At 32.6% G+C, this 21,558-nt stretch overlaps 2 protein-coding genes across 2 annotated transcripts; both read right to left on the bottom strand.

The window, feature by feature from the left end:
• Positions 1 to 517: 517 nt before the first annotated feature.
• Positions 518 to 2,328, bottom strand: LOC120186069 (peroxidase 4-like). Its single transcript, XM_039190115.1, has 4 exons — positions 2,095 to 2,328; positions 1,674 to 1,863; positions 1,420 to 1,590; positions 518 to 989 (listed from the first exon to the last, which is right to left on the bottom strand). The coding sequence occupies exons 1-4, from the start codon at positions 2,311 to 2,313 to the stop codon at positions 598 to 600; spliced, it is 972 nt and encodes a 323-aa protein (XP_039046046.1). The 5' UTR covers positions 2,314 to 2,328; the 3' UTR covers positions 518 to 597.
• A 16,817-nt stretch (positions 2,329 to 19,145) lies between these two features.
• LOC120186059 (LOB domain-containing protein 15-like) lies at positions 19,146 to 20,428 on the bottom strand. The gene is made up of 3 exons (XM_039190109.1): positions 20,310 to 20,428; positions 19,973 to 20,216; positions 19,146 to 19,750 (listed from the first exon to the last, which is right to left on the bottom strand). Exons 1-3 carry the CDS (start codon positions 20,321 to 20,323, stop codon positions 19,343 to 19,345), a joined length of 666 nt encoding a protein of 221 aa, XP_039046040.1. The 5' UTR covers positions 20,324 to 20,428; the 3' UTR covers positions 19,146 to 19,342.
• Between the last annotated feature and the right edge of the window lie 1,130 nt (positions 20,429 to 21,558).

Here is a 21,558-nt window from a genome sequence, read left to right as displayed (position 1 = left end):
TCGTCTGTTTTCAACTTACTCCTTTAAGTATATGAATATGATGCGAGAAAAAGAAGAGAAAGCAACAGTACTTTACGTGTTTGAATATCCAAGGAAAATATACACAACCTGTAAAATCATTTTGCTTAACAACTGGTGCTAAGATTTGGTAAGATTTTGTTTAAGATTCAAGTTTATTTGGCGTTATGTATTAGTTTTAATCTTATGTCTTATTAAAATAATCATTGAATTTACAATCAATAAATTAGTTTAATGAAATTAGATACTAGATTCTTTAAATAAATTCAAGTGTTCAAATTCAGACGTTTGTGAATTGAGCAAACTGGGTTGGGAGATAATTCTCATTATAGTCTTTTGTATAACTCGATTTTGATTAGTCGATATCAATGATTAATTTTTTAAAAAATAACCATTGAGTTTGTATTGGTAGGCTGAGGAAGAAATTATTCATTAATTTGCGTCAAAATACACACACATTGACACGTTAACATGCTTTATTTTTGTGGAATAACTTTGCTTTCTCTTGTTGGATTCATAAGGAGCGGTAAGTAGAACTTTTCTTCGTAACTTTCCTACCTCCTAGGACGATATAAATTGTTAATTAGGCCTCCTGCAATTCTTCCTGATTTCACCATTAGATCCGGTGAGTGGCGTAATATCTCCCATTTTTATCATCGCAGTAACGAAGTCTGAATAAAATGTCTTGACGTTGCTGCTGTATGTTTTAACCAACGAATCGGTGGATCCGCCATTGAAGAGTATCTGGTCCGAGTGGAGCAGACCCTTTTTGTTTAACAGGTTTTTGAAGTATTTTAAGTCAAAAGAATTCTGGGTTTCCACGTCTAGTGGTGCAAGGTTGTTGTCCCCTGATCCGCTGGTTCTCGGGCAGCTACTTTGCGTTGTCTTCGCAAATGAGCCATCGATATTCGTTTCGTTGTATATCCGATCTCTAAAGAGCGCACACCTTGCCTTCCCGATTGTGTGAGCCCCTGCCGAACCACCATGAACTTGAACCAATTTAACTAACATACAGGGAGGGCTTTTTTTTTAATAGAAAAAAGGGTAAACTACATATTTAGTCACCCACCTATTCCCTTGATTACGTTTTCGTCACCCTACTATTTTTATTCTCAAAATCATATCTAATGTTACGTTTTAGTTATATTTGGTCACTCGTCATTAAAAAATTAACAGTTAAACTAACGTGTCACAATAATATAATACCACATAATATTGAAAAAAAATAAAAGAAATTATCACATCAGTTGTTTAGCTTCTTTTTTAAGGTGGGTGATCAAAATGGAATTGAAATGTAATGTCAAATATGATTTTGAGAAAGTAATAGTTGAGTGATCAAAAAAGAATTATGAGAATAAATGACGATTAAATACGTAGTTTATCCTAAAAAGAATATTGTACCAGATAATGCAACCATGTCCTTGGCAGAAAGGCCTCGTGCATTGAATCTATTAATGAGTTGGCCGAGGGTGGCAGTAGGAGGTGGGATGACACCGCTATTTGCAGCGGAGAAGCTGGCGGTCTTTGAGTCCCTTCTTCCGAGCTTAACGTCCCAGTCGGGCCCTCCGAGCTGCACCGATTAAATTCAAGTTCATTTCTAGTGATTTATCATTTTCTTTTCAGGGGTTTGACTCTTTTCATTGAATTACTTACAATAACAACGGAGTCCCGAGCTGCAATGGCTAAGATATCAGCACAAGAGACTACACCAGGGCAAACTTTCTCCACCAGGGCCTTAATGGCATCGACGACCTCGAATCCTCTCACCGAATTGTTATTGGGACCCGCGGTTTTCTCCCCCGTGAAAGAAGAAGTGTCATCGAGGAGTATTGACCCATCACAACCCTGTCATAATTATACATCATATACTCAATAAGTAAATAAGCACCCGTATTTGTTGAGTACACGAATGGAATTTCGCTTGGGTCATGCATGCATGGTTTGAAAGGTATATGGGGTTCAACTTTTGACTTTATCAAAGATGGATACCTTTCAACGTGAAACTCCATTATTAAAATGACCATGATGTATGCATGTGCATAGAAGGAAAAGGGTTTTAAAAACAGAGTAAATTACATTGACAAAACAGTCATGGAAGAACAATCGGACGAGTGAGGCACCCATGCGGGGCTCTTTTGACACTGCTGATTCAACTACCGACTCAACCGTAGTGAACACCTTCGGACACGATTTCGAGTAGAAATCTGTGGAGAGCGCAGCCCACGTACTGCTCCCCAAGATCGAAATCACCACAACAAACATGCACATGACACCCAATGAAGAAGAAGAAGCCATTATATCTGACAAATTATAAACCAGAACAAGATAGAAACAGCAGAGGCGTTTAGATGAAGGGTGGTGGGAGCATTAGCCATTAGGGGTAATATATAGAGAGGAGTCTGGCACAGTGAGACACCGGCAGGTCACCTAATCTTTAAGAATAAGCCATGCATGACTTGGTGAAGATAGTGTAGCTATTAAGAAGCATATTAGTAATTAATTTCATGACAGGAATTCATCAAGGAGTTGGTGCGGGCAGCATCCAGTTTTTCAAACACTTTGGGGTCCATGATTCCTAAACGCCTTTAAATATTCCCTTTTGTTATAGACGACTAGGATATATACAAAACTACATCTAGAGGTTACATGGTATAGGCCTTAGAGGGAATTCAAACGCTATTTAAAAAGTTTTCAACCTCGGTGAATCATTTTGTTTCTCTAAAGCTTAAACAGTGGTTTGGTGATTTCTGTCAAACTAAAACCTAATCAAATGAGTTGACAACTTCTCACTTTCTCAATAATAAGGGTAAATTACCTCGATGATCACATTAAGTGTGTATTTTTGTTCATTGAATTTAAAAAAATATTTTGATAACTTGTATTACTATTTTATAACATTTTTATCACTTACGTTATCGTTTTATAATGTTTTGGTTAGCAGAAATTAAATGTTGTTCGGTTTAATGATAAGACACATTAGTAAAAGAAATTAACTTTTTTATTTGACCCTTAAATTTTAGATAAAATATCAATTTGATCCCTAAACTTTAGATAATATATCAATTTAACTCTTAAATCCAACCAAAATCTCCCATCGTCGATTATCGCTCACCATCAATTTGACCCTTGAACATTTCTTTCAAGTTTACAACATTAGAATGGAGTTCCTCCAACTGGAAAGATGATACAACCAGTTAAATGCAAGTACATCACGGATGGCAACAATATCATATAGTAATATTTTCACAATCAGAATTGAATAAAAAATACAACAATTCAATGAGGTAAGATATTCAAATTGTTCTTACTTCTCTCAAAATTTATTTTCATAATAATATTTTGTTATTTAGTTCAATAAAGCTCATATTACCTTTCCATCTTTGTATACTGATACTGTAAAGATTATGAGCAAATGTCTATGCTATGAAAGTAAGAACAAAGAGAATAAACGAAAGAGAACTTCTGAAATTCATTATCTTCGAGAGTGTATATTACAATTCTCAATGAGAGTATTTATAGCTAGTACTATAGCTGAAACTGATGTAACTAATTTCACAACAAACTAACTGCTTCAACTGATCAGCTGCACAACCATCATGCAAAGCAGTTGCACGAGTACTTATATGCCATGCATTTACATACACTAACAGATACAATACATGAAAACAACATTTATATGCTTCATCATCAATCCTTGAATATGAACTTTTGTAGCAATCAATGAGAAAGAATCCATATGAAATTCAAGGAGGCATGTACCTCCCCATCTTATCCACCCCATTACCTAGTTTTTGGCATGTTTTGGTTGTGATGTATTTTTTTTTGTAAATGTGTTTGGTCAGAATCAATAAGCTTTAGCAATGAAGGGATTTATGAAGTTTGATGCATTTTTCGATAAAACACACATCATATTCATGCTCAATAGGCTAAAAAGTAGTGAATTATTAATTTTAAGGTCAAACAGTTGTAGACGAGGGCAGTCGACGGTGACCAACAGCTGATAACGGGAGCTTTAGTCAGATTCAAGGGTTAAACTGATATTTTATCTTAAACTTAAGAGTCAAATTAAAAAACAACCCCTTTTATTAACTTTTCACATCACCAAATTAATAAACGTCATAAAACAATAATAAAAATGACCAACATGTTAACAAAAGGTACCATTACAGTAGTTTACCCATAATTTAGCTCGTCATCCAGAATTTAATAGGGAACAATATCACGAGGCTCATCACAGTGACGAATTAATCATGATAACAGACGATAATCAACATGTTATATCATCTACATCAGTGCCACGCAGAACCAATGGACGCAAACTTTTTTCTCGGGCTGCTTTCTCTTCACTTTAATTTCTTCTTCTCACCATTATTTTGCATTTTTTGTTTGGAGTGTAGTTGACTTGTGGAAGACGTGAGCTGGTTTACTGTTACTTTAATTATTTTGACGAGTTTACATTCCAAACAGACTTCTCTTTTGGTTTGGTTTTGCATTTTTCTTCTTGTGGGCACTCTTGAAGATGTGACAAAACCCTAACTAATTACTAATTACTTCAAACGTACTTATACCCCAACAAGTTTAATTCTTAATTATGTATAAGTCCAGGTTGATTATTATTGCCTCCAAACAAGTTTTCTCCATTTAATATCTGAGACATCGTTGAATATCTCTTATATATTGATATATCATTAATGTTACATGTCGATATACACAATAAGTAACACAGATAAAAGAAATATTATTATCATGAATAACTAGGCTTACGTTAATTAATAAACGCCTTGGTCTGCGTCATTGAATTTTCAAAAATGGTTGCGTGAAAGGAAGTGTTCATCTACCTAATTATGTATATTTTTTCTCCCAAAGTTAACGTATAGCTATCATTATCGTAATTGGATAATCTAATGACACATACACTGACTTCAAATTTGAGCTTCAGATTCGTAAATAGAATTAACTTTCTGGTCAAAATATTCAGTAGTCTAACTATGGTGAAATGGTCTAAATTCATATATAATCATAGTCTGTGACATTATTTTCATATTTAGATTTTTATTAACTTGATTTTTTTTTTCAAGTTGAAATCAATTTAATTTAAAAAATTTCGGGTTCATATTTCCTAGGATTCGGGTTGGATGGACTTAAACATATATTTAATATATATTTTAAAATTTAAAATTTTATAAATAATTTTATTTTAAATATAACAATTAACTTTTATATAATGAAAATGTAATTAATATTCATCTTGAACAGATGAAATTTATATATATATGTATCGGTTGAGATCTTTAGTATAATATAGTAAAAGTGGTTATTATACGTAATATTTATAATTATATGATATCTATATGAGTTGTAAATTTTAATTATTATTAACAAAAGATTATTTAATTATTAATATTATAATGTATATGCACGAACAAACTACCTCTGTTATTAAAGGGATGATTGTTATCTTTAGAGGTCTCAAGTTCGAGTATTAGAAATTATAAGGATGTTTGAGCTTTTATTGTCAAATGGTTAAGAATTTTTAAAATATATATTACCTCGTAATCACCCTAGATTAATTAAAATTATTATAGTGTAATTTTTTTAAAGGGAGAGATTCACTTTTATTGTAACACCCCCAACCCGTATTAAAAACCGAATACGAGTATGAGGTGTCACATTGATTTTTCAAAACATTTACTTGTATAAAATAGTGAGTAATTTAAAACTTTTATAACATATAACTTATTCAAAACGTTTACAAAACTATTCAGAGCTTATACAATATATTCTTTTGAATACATGCCAACTAGAACTTTATATATTAAAATAAATATTCTTCACGTCTCTTTTGATGTGACTTTCAGTAAGGAGAACTGACATGTCTTGTTCCACATTGCTCTTCACTCCTCTTGAAACCTACGTGTAAATCTCTTACACGCTAAGTCTATGACTTAGTCAGGCAATAAATATATAATGTAAACTATAACTTGTAATCATGCATGAACAATTACAGCTATCACATCATACCCAAACATATATCCATTCATATATCAAATCCACACATGCATATAATTTTCTTCTTTTCTATCATTATCATATTATTACCATTCATATTTCTATTCTCTTGTTTATATTATTTATTATGTTCATATCATATATCTTATAACATATACAATAATCATTAACACACACATATATCATATCATATAATTCATATCAGAAAACATATATATATATATATATATATATATATATATATATATATATATATCACATATATTGTATTCAATGTTATCTCTTATTAGCCCATGTACACCTGTGAGAACTATATATATGTGAGTCTATTGAGGTTGTGCACTATGCTGTCACCACAGCTCGTAAGGAGTCCCACTAGGGGCTATGAAATTTTGTCCCGAAGGACTTATGTACTGTATTTGTCCCGAAGGACCACTCCTTAAGAACCATATACATATTCCAGTGGATCAAATCTGTCTCAAAAGACCCTGTAAATGTTCTAAAGAATACATATATGTCCCGAAGGATCACGTAGAACCCTCGACTCTTGGCATGCCAACTATACCTATAGCTCTCGTATCATATAACATGGGCATTTTCACTTATATCATTCCACATATACCCTTTCATATCATATGTCATATAAGCTCATAGCTTCTTTCACATATACATGTAGTCACATAGCTTCTTTTCATATTATCACATAGTTCATATCTTATAATTTGTTTTCCCATGTTCACATATATCATGTCATATGGCTCATATCTTTCTCATGCAATCACATAGTTCAGTTTCACATATGTTCATATATATATATATTACATAGCACATACTTCTTATATCATTACATACAAAAGCATGTTAACACATATAATCATGCAACATATACAATAATATGTCACCAAATTCTGAAACTTTACAATTTGATCACTAATCCAGTATTGAGGATGTTACATTTATAGTGTAAAATTAGAGTAATTTTACAAATTTATTTTTGTTGGATAATGTTCTAACAATTTGAACATTGAATTTATTTAATATAACTGTATTTTTCATTCATATATTTAAAAAAAACAATCTGATAATACAATTACAGTGATCTATAGTATTATTTTTATTAATATATATTTGACGGTTAATTATTTTATATAAGTCAAATAATTGAATATTGTAAATTTACTTAAAACTTGAAATGTACGATTTATGTGAATGAAACATAAAATATAAATTTTAAATTAATAAAATATTAACCATACAAAAATTATTAGAATTGTTATACACTAAAGTAAAACTAGAGTTATTTTAAAAGAAGGCATTGCTACATGGAATATGGCGAAACAAATGAGATTGGGGCTGCCAACGAGACAGAGGAAAGGAAGATTATAAGTTGACTGACGGATTGGAGATACAATATTTTTTTTTTTTTGAAAATTTTTATATATTTTAATTATTTTATCTGTAAATATTTTATCGATGATCTAATTATATATATTTTTAATTTTTTTTTGTAATTTTGCATCTTATAAAATTTGATATAATTTTCTAAATTCGTATTTTTAATATAAAATATTACATTCGTGTATGATTTTTTCTCGGCTTCTGGTGTTGTTTCTGGCTTTTTAGTCTATCAGGGATATCTTTTCTTGAAGGGGTTTTTGTCTGGTAAGGGTGTTGGTCTGGAGGTTCAATCAGAATAAAAAGTGGAATGGAATTTAATTTTTTTATTTAAAAAATAAATAAATCATGATACATAATATAATAAATTTTACCTAAATTAAGCACTTATGTGATTCAATTAAGCACATTTAGTACTTATTTTATATTGCAAAAACCAAGTAAAATACTAATGTCAGAATTGGTGTCCGATTTCCCGAGTATTTTTTTCATTAACCTTAATTTTTAACTACAACATAGAACTAATACGTTCAATTGAGTTTGTTCAAGATGAAGATGGGCTCACTGGGCCACGTAGTAAGATCAGTACACAATAGTTTGCAGTACTTTTCCTATCATGAAAGTTTGGAATATAAAATGTATTCAATTTGATCTAAAATTCGAAATGTAATTTATTTGTTAATAACAGTGGTGGAGGCGGCCACCGCCCTGCGATAGAAGTTGTTACCGTTTTCTAAAGTGGATGACTGTTCGGAGGTTTGTCTCTTCAATATGTGTAGTGGTTCATGTTCTCAAGTTTATTCTATTTGAAGGAGTGGTTCGTTGTTCGTCGCCGTTGTTGCCTTTCATCGTCTCTTAGCTTGTATTGAGTGAGTGAGTTTGTTCGATAGTCATTACCTCTCCTTCGTCTTTCAGTTGTCTAGTGTTTTGATTTGCCTAGATAGATGTTCTTTGGTGTTGCTTTTAGATGTTGTTATCTGCCCGCTCCTGTGTTTGTGTATTGCTTTGTGCATTCTTTGATGGCACTCCGGCTGGTGGTGGAGTGGCGAATACAACAATGTAGTTGATGAGATGTGTCCTAGGTTGCAGGAGGGTTATACTGCAGATGCTGGTTTCGAGTTCCGGTGTTGGATTCGACGTGCCCATAGTGGTGATTGATGGGCGTTTTAGTCTTGGTCTGAGATTACTGGCAGTTTCTGTTATTTGGGAGTTGTTTCCTTTGGTAGTTCAACAATGTTGTGAGGTTCGTGATTTCATTGATGGATCCTTGGTCGATGACGGAGCGTGGCATGCAGTCGCCGATTTAATGGTGGATGATTCTGGTTTCGTAGAGGCATGTGTAGAAGAAATTGGTCCCGAAAAAGGTGGTATGGGGGATGTACAGTTCAAGGCGTTGAGTCAGAGGAATATTAAAGATAGTGGAAAGTTGGCAGCAAGATTGGTGCTTGTGGACATCATCGTGGTTTGTTAGAGGTTTGTGGATAGTTTTTTTATTGTGAGACATCAGTCGTGTTATTGTATCGAACAAAGCAAGTGTAGTTGTTGTTGGTTCCTATTTGCTGGAGTGTCTTTTTCTGTAAAAAAAAGGTTAATAATGAGGTCCAGTTGGCATCTTGTTTTTTGTACATGTTGTAGGTGCCTCTGGATGGCTTACTTCTTTGTAGGTTTAATATGTATTTATTTCGCGTGATTTTTTGGTACTTGTTTCAGGGTTTAGAATTGAGTGGCTTTTGTTGTAATGCTATGCTGATGTGTTAATCTTTGTCGGGATATGGCTGTCTTTTGGTTGTTGTTCATTGGTGCTGCGTTTGTTGAGAACTGGGTTGAAGATTGACGTAGTTATGGTGTTATGTAGTGTTTTGTTGCTGTTTTTGTGCAGGCTTGGTGAATTTGATTTATGTTGTTTGGATACATCCCATTGCTGCTGTTTTTGCCTTAGATCAGTATTGGTTGTCTTGTTGGTTCGTTTTGTTCACTGTTGTTTGGCATGTATTCGTGTTTGTATGAGTTGGGTTGTGGTTTGGGTTATGTCTTGTGTTTGATGGTTGAGCTATTCTTGTTTATTATTTCCACCTTAAGGTACACTATTTTTTCTCTATTTAGGGTTAGGGAGGTTTTTTAATAAGGTCCTTGAGGTGATGTACTTTTTTCTTGATTATTATACAAAGTATCCTCTTTCAAAACAAAAAAAAAAATAAAGAATATGGTAAAATTGAAAATATGTGAGGCTAAAGGCCTGAGGTTGTATCCTACCACATGTCCTCGTCCACTAATTGATATTGATTGTGAATGCGGGAGTGGAAATCTTATAATACAAACTTATTAAATCTACATATGACTATTTTTGTTATTAGATATTTGATTAAGAGTACGAAATTTAGTTTGAATACATTTCTTATTATGTAAGTATACTTTGTATTCAAATATATCGCTCTAAATAGATAGTGAAGAATAGAATTAAATGCATGAACTAATTTATCTCAATTGTTAAAGGAATTGTTGTTGTTCCTAAAAGTTACGGGTTTGAACACCAACGAATGCCAGGGTATGATTGAGCGTTTACCTTTTTTGCTCTATAGCGACATTTTAAGCGCCGCTAAAAACTTTCCCAACGTCAGTAAAAATACCGCAAAAAGCGCCACTAAAACCAATATCGCAACAATTAGCTGCGTTTGTTAACAGATAACACCACAAAAGGTCAAGATATATAGCGGCATTTTAAAGATAAACGTCACAAAAGGTCAGGATATATAGCATCGTTTGAGAAATCAAACTCCGCTATATGTTATGATTTTGACAACGTTTGTGGTAAAAACCGCTGCTATTAACTATGTATATAGTGTCATTTTTCTTTACAAACGCCGCAAATGTGTACTCCATTAGCGGCGTTTCCTTCACAAAACGTTGTTATGGTTAACTAATTTCACATATATAATTTTCTACTCCATATTACTTAAATTTAATATCATGTAGTATTATCTAATAACAATAAACTTAACATTTAATTACGACACAAATTATGTAGAAAAATAAATTAAAATTTATAAAATTAAAATGAAATGTAACATAGTTCAACATTGTACACTGTAATTTAATCTAAATTTGTTCTCTTTTAATTAAAAAAAATATTATTCACTAGAATAAAAAAAACATTCTCCTGGTGACAATTTTGAGCATTGATCTGCAGCTTCAATTGATTCTTCTTAGCATCACAGATGCTCATCCTTCCCCATTCGGCAGCCTGCCAAGGAGGCAAATACAAAAATCAGGAACTTCTCTACCCCAAAAGCAGGGGGAAGGGGCTGCAAAATGTATGAAAAAAATTATATTTGTCATTTGAAGTGTTGTAGAACAAGTGCCAATATTTTTTTTAACGAAGATGGGAATTTAAAAAAACATCAGCAAGAACAACAAATTGCTTAGTTGTAACTGAAAGAGAGATGCTTAATCCAACAAAATAACAACAGATAATATGAAGATGACAGTACCAATGAGTAGAAGAAAATTGCCCCTTAAGTTTAACCCTCAAATACAACAGCAAACAAAAAATCATCTCTTAAACATATTCTTCTATCTTCCAATGGATACCCAAACAAAAAATCACCTCTTTCACACCTAGTTTGACTTAAGGACCATGATTTAAAAGCCAAACAAGAATCCTGTGAAATTCAAATCATAACACATTGTCCATCTCCTACTTGGTTTTAAAGCAAGCCTTTAATTGACTATAAGCAACCCTTCCCACGCTCACAACTTGAAAGGACTCTAAACCATACAGTTTTCTATCATTTTTGCATGACATTGAAAATGACTTGGTCTATTTAGTTGCAACAAACATCGATAACAAGGTTTGATATAATATCAGGGGTCTTAAACCCAAATTGCAGTTTGAATCACAAAATAAGCACACAATATATCTAGACAATTTCATAATTAAATTGATGGTAATAACATATTCAGGTTGAACAATCAAATATATCTCATGCTATCAATATGGGTACATACATGTATGTCGATAAACAACAAAAACTGTAATACAAGGCAAACCAACAGTTGTTGAAAAGAAAGAAATAAAGAATGAAAGGCCATAAGGCAGCATTTCCATGCATAGCCTTCAAAAACCAATTTTTTGGTCATTTATGTAAGCATGTTAACCTGCCTAACACCAAGAATTCCCGTATAACAAAACTTTAGAAGTTACCATAGCATGCTATTTTCATTTTCAGCATAGAAGCTACAGATGAGAATTTCTAAACAGAATAAGAACAAAGCAACGAAACTTCTAACTCATTATGAATTACATAAGCTAGTAAAAAAACACACAAACATGTTTTGAGAAAAATAATGCACCAAACACCCCAAAGAAATTGACACTTTGGTTCTGTAATAAACAATGTGAAGGAAAAAAAAAGAAGATGAAAAGGGGGTTTGAGATAAAATACACAGCATTTGTGGCGTTTGTAACCATTAATGCGTTGAAAATTTATGGCGTCCGAAAATAACACACCAATATATATGAACCTAAGCAGCGTTTGTTTTAAAAAACACCATAAAAGACGAGTTTATTGTGGTATTTTCCTAAAAATGCCATTAAAAAATCGCTATAAAACTATTTTGCTGTAGTGATACTATTTTATAATCACCTTTTTAAAAAAAAAAATAGAATCAGATGTGGGTTGATTAACCTTTAAATGATGCATAGTCACAGTCCTTTAAATCTTCTATTTTTAACATTAATAAAAAATTTCTTCTACTACTCATAATTTTTCTGTTAATTTTTTACATACAATCTTAACAAATTTTCTTTTAATCGTGCGATTACTTATTTTCATCATTACTGTCACACCCCAACTTAGGGGCTAAATTTTAAAAATGATAAAGTATTGGATTCAAAAGAATTATGGAGAAAATTCATGGACTTTAGTTATTATTTTCCCTCATTTGATTATTATAAATTAAGAGATTTCTAGAATACGTTAGCTTATTATTGTTAAATGATATGAAGTGTGGTGGGCTAATAATTATTATATTATACTATTATTTTATTAAACAATTGAGGGCCACTCATATGAGATATATTGTTTTAAGTAAGGATAATGCAGCCATGGTTGGAATCCATTGCTTCGGGCTCTCACTTTCGGCCAGCTTTTGTATCCATCAAAGCCTTTGTATTATTTTTAATACATGCCAACTGGAAAGAAAAAAAAAAGACCAACTCATTAGTAAAGGAACAAATGAATCCAAGCAAAGATATGAGTGATGGGAATTAATTTAAAAAAAAACATATCATCCAGTGGTTAGAAATGCTTGATGGGTTGCTGGGACCATACTGGAAGGCAGCTGGACTTGCTTTCAATTGTAGTTTCATCTTATTCGGATCTGTCATACAACTCATTGCTTGTGCAAGCAATATTTTCTATATTAATGATAAATTGGACAAAGGACATGGACCTATATTTTTGGAGTTTGATGTGCCACCACAGTTTTCATATCGTTCTTTCACAACTACCGGATTTGGTCTTTTATAGGTATTGGAATGATTACCTATACGGTCTGGTACATGGCTATAGCTGCCCTTATTCACGGCCAGGCTGAGGTCGTCACACACAGTGGTCCAACAAAGCTAGTCCTCAACTTCACCGGAGTTGCCAACATACTCTACGCCTTTGGCGGACATGCCGTGACTGTATCTACAAACGTCCATCGTTAGTCTCGGTGAAGGGAGGTAAGATCCGTGAGGAGAAGAATGAGGCGGCTTCGATGGTATGATTTGGGTCTCGAACGGTGACTAAAGATGGTAACCGACGCGGTGGTCATCGACTTTTGATTGTCGGCCGACGAAGCTTCCTTGTTTCATTTGCAGAGCTCGGTGAAGATATCTAAGAGAAATAGAAAATGACTTAAAGTCTAAGTCTGGAAAGAAAGATTATGTGAGGAAGAAAGAAAAAAAAAAGAATTGAAAATGAAAGTGAAAAGGGAGCAGCACGTGAATTTGGGGGTTTGTTATTAAAGTAGAAAAGGGGAAATTATAAGGTAAGACATCCAAGTGTTAAAAGCTCAACCTTGTCTCTTAGCTTTTATATTGTTATGATTATGGCATAATGGTTTTATTAAGATCGATTTAGTCCCTAATTTTAGTAATTAAAAATTATATTGACTCCTAAAGTTTTTAGTGTTAACAAATGGGTTCCCATTTTATTATTTAGATTCTAATAAGTTATTTTTATGGCAAGGGAAATTATTTGGATACGAGTTAGTAATTTTTATGGCCTGGATCGTGGGAAAAATATTGGAAGTTGAATTAAAGATCGAGGGCGTTCAAATGGAATTTAAATGGTCGATCGATATTGCACGGAAATCGAGGTAATACTTTACTACATCTTTATGTTTTATGGAACATGTTGATATTGGTAAATGCATGAATAAGATAATGTTGGTCACTTTTGTGGAGTTGAATAATTTATTCACTCGATATGAATGTGGTAGAAATTCTGTAACTGAATACGGATCGAATGACTAATATAAGAGATTGAGGAATTGTTAGAATTAAATTACAAGTTTGTGATAAGTGATAAAGAAATCAGCCCTCGATTTGTAACTTATATTTTATATCATCAAAGGTTAAATGTTAAAGGTACTTATATGAGAAATTATGAGAATATTTCGATTAGGTAAAATTACGAAATTACCCTTATGTTGGAAAATGACAAGAATTGTCCCTGGAAGTGGATTAGTAAAGCTGAAAAGACATATTGATCTGATAAATTTATTGATGTGCATAAGAAATGTTAGTTTTACTCAGAAATTATGGATAACCGGTTTTTAACCTCAATAGGGATTTTGCAAGATACTAGAAGTCTGTTAAGGAATCATTTCAAGATCAGAGAATGTTCGACGAAACAACTAACTATAGGATCTTTAAATTATAAGTATGCTCGTTAAGAGTTAATACCGAAATCATCTGGTTAAGAAATTACGAAAATGCCATTGAAAGGTAAAAATAGCTCAAGTTGACTCTGAATAAGAAAGTTCTTGGAGGATTTGTACTTAACTCAATAAATTAAGTATTTAATTGTTAAGATCCTGTCTTTGTACATAAAATTTCTGATAACCTATTGGTAACATCTGAGAAGACAATCGATCTGAAAATCTTCGAGTTAAGAATAAATTATCAAGGGTGCTCTTTTGTAAGAATTATTTGAAAGGTCTGGAATAAATGATAAGTTGGAATTAAATAATAAAACAGAATTGAAGGAAAGAATTGAAATACACCGGATCTGTAAAATGACCAGAATACCCCTGTAATAAAAAAGACTCGAGAATATTACCAAGCTCAGGAATGATTGGATATCCTCGAGCTCTGAAAAGAATGGAATAAAACTGGGCACCAGAATGACCAAAATACCCTTATGACCTAAAATTAGTAGAAGTGTTGGATTAATTAAGGAATCCAAATAAACATGGATATGGTACTGCTCTTAAAAGTTATGGATCACATATTAAGCCGAGTAATCAATGCTAGTGTATATGTCAGTACCTGAAATGTATAGATGTTACTTGAATGCGTGTTCGTCTTCTCAAGTGTGGTTCAATGATAATTTTGAAAGTACTCAGCTCAACTCAATTCTAGGTCGCATTCGATAATAAGAAATGAATATTTGTTAGACAAATCAACCACGAAGACCAAATTAAATTAAACGGAAGTACAATATATATATATGAAATTCAGAAACGTCTGGATTATCTGGAAAGCTCTGAAGTAATCGGGATAGACTTGACTGATAAACGAACTGAGTAACCTCAATGACTGAGGATTAAATAGGTGATTTGATGAGTTTGGGAACACTGTTGAACTTACATGATGAATTATCCTTATGGGTCATAAAACATGAATCAAGTACGTATGTATTTCCTGATATCGTTGAAATATGGAAATGAAATAAAGACTATTGGAAGATCTATTCAGCGATGATTACGAAGATGATTTATGGACAAGAATTTTGGTATTAAAGAGTAAATACTCTGAAAAGGCAGTAAATTGACAGGTCAACATGCATTAGTTCAGAGAGCTTGTTCAGTTCGAATTGTTCGATAAACCGATCGATTAACATGGATTGTAAATGTCTTGAAGCTTCGTTTCTCCTTTATTAGCTCAAATCACTCTGGGCATTCTGGAACGCTTTCCTGATGCACATGAATCATAGTGGAATTCTAAAGTATCAACTTTAAATGTCTGACTAGATCGGTTAATAATCGATTCTCTCCAATAGGACCTTGTTCTTAGAATCCGATCAAATTGCACGAGCTTCATGTTATCCTTACTGATAATTACAAAATGCCTCTGAAAAATACTTGGATCCTCTAGTGTGTTCCCTACTTATTACTGAACTGTTTTATTGGTTTTAATATGTGGTACACCGAATCCATTAGTTATTGTTTTATGGATGCACCAATTTAATGTGACAATTTATGGAATATGGTTGCTATCTAATTTTTGTTTTGAAATGGTATATGATTACCATGTTTTTGGATTGATGGAATTTATGTCACGGTGCAATTGAATTTTGGAATTGAATTTCGATGGAATAGCTCTGATCAAGCTAAATGGGCCTAATGTGACTCTTGAGGGCCCCAAGATGTTTCATTAGGTCGGCTTTCCTTTGCTGTGTGCTTAGGGTAAGCTATATAGACTTATTGACTTGGGCTTAAGGATACAAGCTTCATAGCCTATCCTTAAGTCGGCTTTCTTTTTGCTATGTGCATAAAGTAAGCTATATGGAAAATAATTTTGGGAACTACTGATGGTGTACCAGAAAAGGGTTTAAACTATGATTTTCAAAAGTTAAACTCTTTTACAAATTTGTGAGATTTACTGGACTATGATTTGTTTATTGTACTTATTATGATTTTATTGTATTGTTGGAACACACTAGACATCCTATTCGATATCCTAAAAACGTGATACTATGAATGCTTCCTATGAACTGAGATATTCATGGATTCTATTCGATGAACTACCAGTGGAACCTCAGATTATTCTGAAAATTTGTATACGTCTGATTCAATAAGAAAATTTTGACTTTCCATTTATCTGCATGTCCTTTAGCATCATCAGGTAGTTCTGTATTACTGAGCTTTCCGAAGCTCACTCTATTACTCAACATTGCAGGTTAAAAGAATTGTACCAGTGCAGCTATCGACAACAGTAAGGGAGTTCTTCCGGCGTTGTTTTCAGAGTATGATACATGTGATTAGGGGGCATGTAATTGTATTTTGTTTTATATACGAGGCTGGAAATCTGTTTTATTTTTTAAATAGTGACAAATGATTTTATAAGTTTACATGTTCTGATTAAAAGTTTTAAATTTTCCGCTATTTTTACAGTGGGTCGCTCCGGTGGCCCTAATGTGACAACCCAGATCGGATCGGGTTATCCGCATCGGTCTGGGGGTTACAATTACTTTTATATAATATAACAATCTCATCAGATCACGTTACATTAATAATCCGAATGGGTAAGTAATTAGTTAATAACATTACCTAACTGGTACAACTTGAATGTAATGTCAATGGGTAAGGTTAATATTACTTCATAGTTTTGAGCCTCCTTTCACCAAAAATAATAATAATAAAAAAAATCGTGAGATCAATTCCACTTATTCCTCTACTGCTATGCTAACACTTTTAATCCTTCGCTAGCTGCTCACAGAATCAAAAACTATGAAATATACATGTTTTAAATATACTTCAATAATTAAAAAATATTATATTAATCCATGCATAATTATATATTGTGTCTCAATTTCTAAATTTTCATTGTATATATTAAATAGTCTAAGCTGATTATAATATTATATATGTTTAAAATCTTTCTTAGTATTTAATCTATTTAAACTCAAAACTTTTAAAAAATAATATTTTTTTAGTTACTGAGACTAATTAATAAATTTCATTTTATATATTTATGATTGAACAAGACAACTGTATAAAGTAATATATATGTACGTAGGTATATATTATTTCTTTTTACCTAAAAAACCCATTTGATACATTTCCTAATTGCCCTTGACGAGCCAAAACTATTACAAAATCACTGCAAATCGATAAATAGATATATCTAGGAATGCTCAAGGAAATGAATTCTTCTTTGCTTGTTAATGTCCAAATCTAAATCTTAATATAAATGGTCAACGCCTCATAAATGCAACATCAGAATATTTAATTAATTTAATTAACGAGCTTCTACCACCACGCTCGATTTCCATCATTTTTAAATTAATATTTTTTATGAGATAAGATATTATTATATCTTTAAATAAAATAATTAATTATTAGAATAATGAATTTTAATTTGTTTTATTTAAAGATCGTATAAAAATAAAATGTAAAATATTATTAGAATAATATGTATATATCTTTAAATAAAATAATTAATTATTTTCAACTGAATTTATATCTGATAATTTGATGACACCAAATTTAATCAAACTTTTAAATATAATATAGATAGATGATAAATAAGTTAAACAAACAAATCAATACAAAATAAAAACAAACTAAGTTTAATGTATTTAATGATTACAAGTTAAATACCTTTTTCTTTACCATAAAGTACGAAAAAAAGGGGGAGATGCCAACATTTCAAGCAATTTCACAACGTGAGACCAAATACCATCACAATTTCAGTCCCTTAAAATGGTATTTTTTATTGAATAATTGAAGAGGATTATAATAATATTTGTTCGTGATTTTTTTAACTACTAATAACGCACACAAATATTACAAACACAATTATTCAAATCCAAGACTTTAAATGAAAATAACAATCTTTTAAGAGATCATTCAATAAGTTAAATATGTAATTTTGTTCTTATATTATATAAATGAGGGGCTATTCGCATTTTCATTGAGTTCACTTCATCGATCAGGTTGAGCTCCACACGCCAAGGAAACCATAACCGTCTACGAATATATAATAGGAAACGTACGCTATTGACCTTCAATTATGCATGCCAAAAGTAACCCCATTCTCTGTTGGTTGAATTTGAAAAGCTTTCAATTTCATCCCCGTAAGAAAAATCACTGTCCGTTCCTTATCGGTTGTTGGTACTACTAGACAACATAATCTTCTTCTCTTTGTTACTGTTTATAATAATCTGGAAACCCTAAAATTTAAAAGTTCCGTTGCAGAATTGGTAAGAAATTGTAAACTATTCACCTCTGGTAGTTAAAACCGCACTGCAATGTACATTCACCCCTAACAACTAGTTGTAACATTATAACCTATAGAATCTATTCAGTGAATGTTGATCTGAGTTTCAAGCAGTTGCGTCTATAAGATATATATGTATTATTGATAAACTAAAATAAATTATGAACACATACACTATCTTATTAGAAATAAACTAATCATGGTTGCTCCATTTTATACTCTATACCGGCTGGAGAAATATGCATGTATGTTCTGAAAAAACTGGATATCGTGTAAAATTAAGTCAGAAATCTTCTCTATCCTTATTTCACAAGTCCAGGAGCGTACACTAGGGTTTTTTAGGGCAAAAAGGTTACCATTTTTTTATGACTGAGAAGAAATTAATTATGAGAACCATCTAAACGATGCATACAAATTTAATATAAGTCTTCATAAATTCAAATCTCGAGAAGTAGGACACTGGAAACAAGGTGAGGAAAAAAAAACAACGATTTTAATGACAAGTTTTCAACTTCACATGGGAGGATCAGGATCTGTAGATGTTCTTTGTCTCCCTTCCACACGTTCCTATTCGTATTATGAGCTTAATCAAAACCCAAGGCGTATTACCTGCACGTGTGACGATCAATGATGGATCTTGTCCAGCGTCTCCTCGCCCAAATTCCACCTTAGCTTATGGAGTTAATCGAAATATGGAACACTATCACTTCAAATGGAGCTATATCCGGTTGCACTGGTTGACGATGTGTACAGAGAATTAGATGTGGAAGATGATGGGACAACACTGGAAGGTGGAGGCCTGGACGGAACAGGAGGAGGACGGGTTGGCGGAAGAGGAGACGGCGGAGCAGCAATTGATACCGCCCCACCAGCAGAAATTAAAGCAGCGTGAGTGTGACTAGAAGGGATGATGATGTTACTACTAGTAGTAACTTCTCTAAACTTGTATTTCAGTATCTCAGCTCTTACTGCGTTCAATTCGGCTTGGAGTGTCTGGATTTGTTGCTGCAAAGTGACGATTGCACCCATGCACCCGTATACCGGATCTCTTAACCTCAAGTTCGCCTCATAAACCAGACTGTTTGCAGCATCAGCTCTTTGGCTCTCTGGCACCTCCTGTAAACCCAACAAATCTGCATATATAAGAAATAGAACTCGGAACCATTGAGTGAACTAGTAGTTTCCCTAGAGGACCTAAATTAGAACAGCTGTGTCGTGTATGCATTGTTAATGCTAATTTTTTTTTTTAAACATATACTACCTTTTAATCACCCATACTATTAAAAAAATGGAACTCGGGGAAAGAGAGAGAGGGAGAGAGTTGGAAGTTACTGTTACCATTAACATCTTGGCGACATTGCTTGCACCAAAAACTTTGTGAACAGCGGCAAACTTGTGGGACTCATGCGGGGAGAAATAAGGAGAGAAAGGACACTCTTCGGCACACCTTCTCCTCAAGAGCTTACATGCGGCACAAGGTGTGATTGTATTCAAGCTCCCTGGAGAACCCAACAGATGTCTCCTCCCCATTTCATAACATGCATCTGTCTTGATCTTCTTTCCTATCTCATCAACTCTCTCCCTGTCAAATTAACAACAAATACATCAGTTTTTGAATCATCAGATTCTTCTATAGGAAGATCATTTCTTAATTTAATCTGGGAAATATTTTTACCTGTCTCTGGACATTCAAGCATGCTAATGATGGGAGTGGTTGGACTGTAAAAGGAGAGCAAAAGAAGCATGAAAATGGGGAAAAGGGTGCTTAAAAGGCAAGGGTGATCTGGTCAGGGTTAATTATAGCTAAGGTCATTGCTTTCTTTCTTAAGAGAAACAAACAAAAGAGGGAAAAAATAAATGAAAGAGGGAATGTGGTTTTATATTTTTCTCAAGTTGATGATGATGATTTATTTATTTATTATTATATTATAGTTGAAAGATTAGGTTAAGACTTTTGATGCCATGGAAAAAATATATAACAATACAAATATATTAATATAAAGGTAAAATATATAAATAGTCTCTTGATTATAAAGTATGTTTTTATTAAATCTTCTAACTATAAAAAGTTATAAAATTATCATATGCTTTAAAAACTAACAAATTGATATGTCGTTAATTTTTTAATTAGAGATAATATGACAATTAATATAAATTGATATGATGAAATATTTACTACTGGAATTTTACACTTATTTTAAAATATATATATCAATAAATGACACATAATATTACCAATTTACAGATTTTATAGGTGTTGAACCCTATACATCAACCTCATCTAATTCAAACAATCAAGAATAAACTGTAGTAGACCTAAAAATGGAAGGTTATAATTTTCCCTAATTGGCAAGCTGTGTAGATAGTATGCTTATCAACAATGATAGTTTTATTAGTGACTAAGTTTGTTATATTAGGGGAGTGGTGACCTAAATATATGTGCCATAACTAGTAATTGGTCACAGAATCATCAATACGAGTGATAGTGTAGGATGCAGTGGTGTGATAAATAGAATCATATGATGCTGAGTCAAGATTGAAGAAATACAAATCATCTTCCAATTTCCCTTCTAGAAGAACAATTTCTAAGATTTTATCATTCACATAACATTTGTCAGAGTGCAATTAAAAAGAAAACAAAATATACCTTACCCATACCTGAGTAATGTTGACCCTTCTGAACTGAGTGGTGCTCACAGATTACATGATGCATAGCACCAGAGTCTGGAAACCACTTGTCAGCAACTTAAATAACGCCTTCAACAATCAAAGAATTAACTTGTGATGTATCAGTAGTATCCTCAACAGTAATCGCTTTAGGTCTTGTACAAGTATTTATAAAAGGATTATAACGATGATCAGTAGGATCAGAAATTTATTTACAAACGTTATTGAAGTACAAGTTAAACCCACATAATGAGATT

Source organism: Hibiscus syriacus, unplaced genomic scaffold (genome assembly GCF_006381635.1).
Source record: "Hibiscus syriacus cultivar Baekdansim isolate YM2019G1 unplaced genomic scaffold, ASM638163v2 tig00004004_pilon, whole genome shotgun sequence".
Classification (NCBI taxonomy): domain Eukaryota; kingdom Viridiplantae; phylum Streptophyta; class Magnoliopsida; order Malvales; family Malvaceae; genus Hibiscus; species Hibiscus syriacus.
The sequence above is the reverse complement of the archived record's forward strand: the minus strand, read 5'-3'. Positions and strand labels throughout refer to the sequence as shown.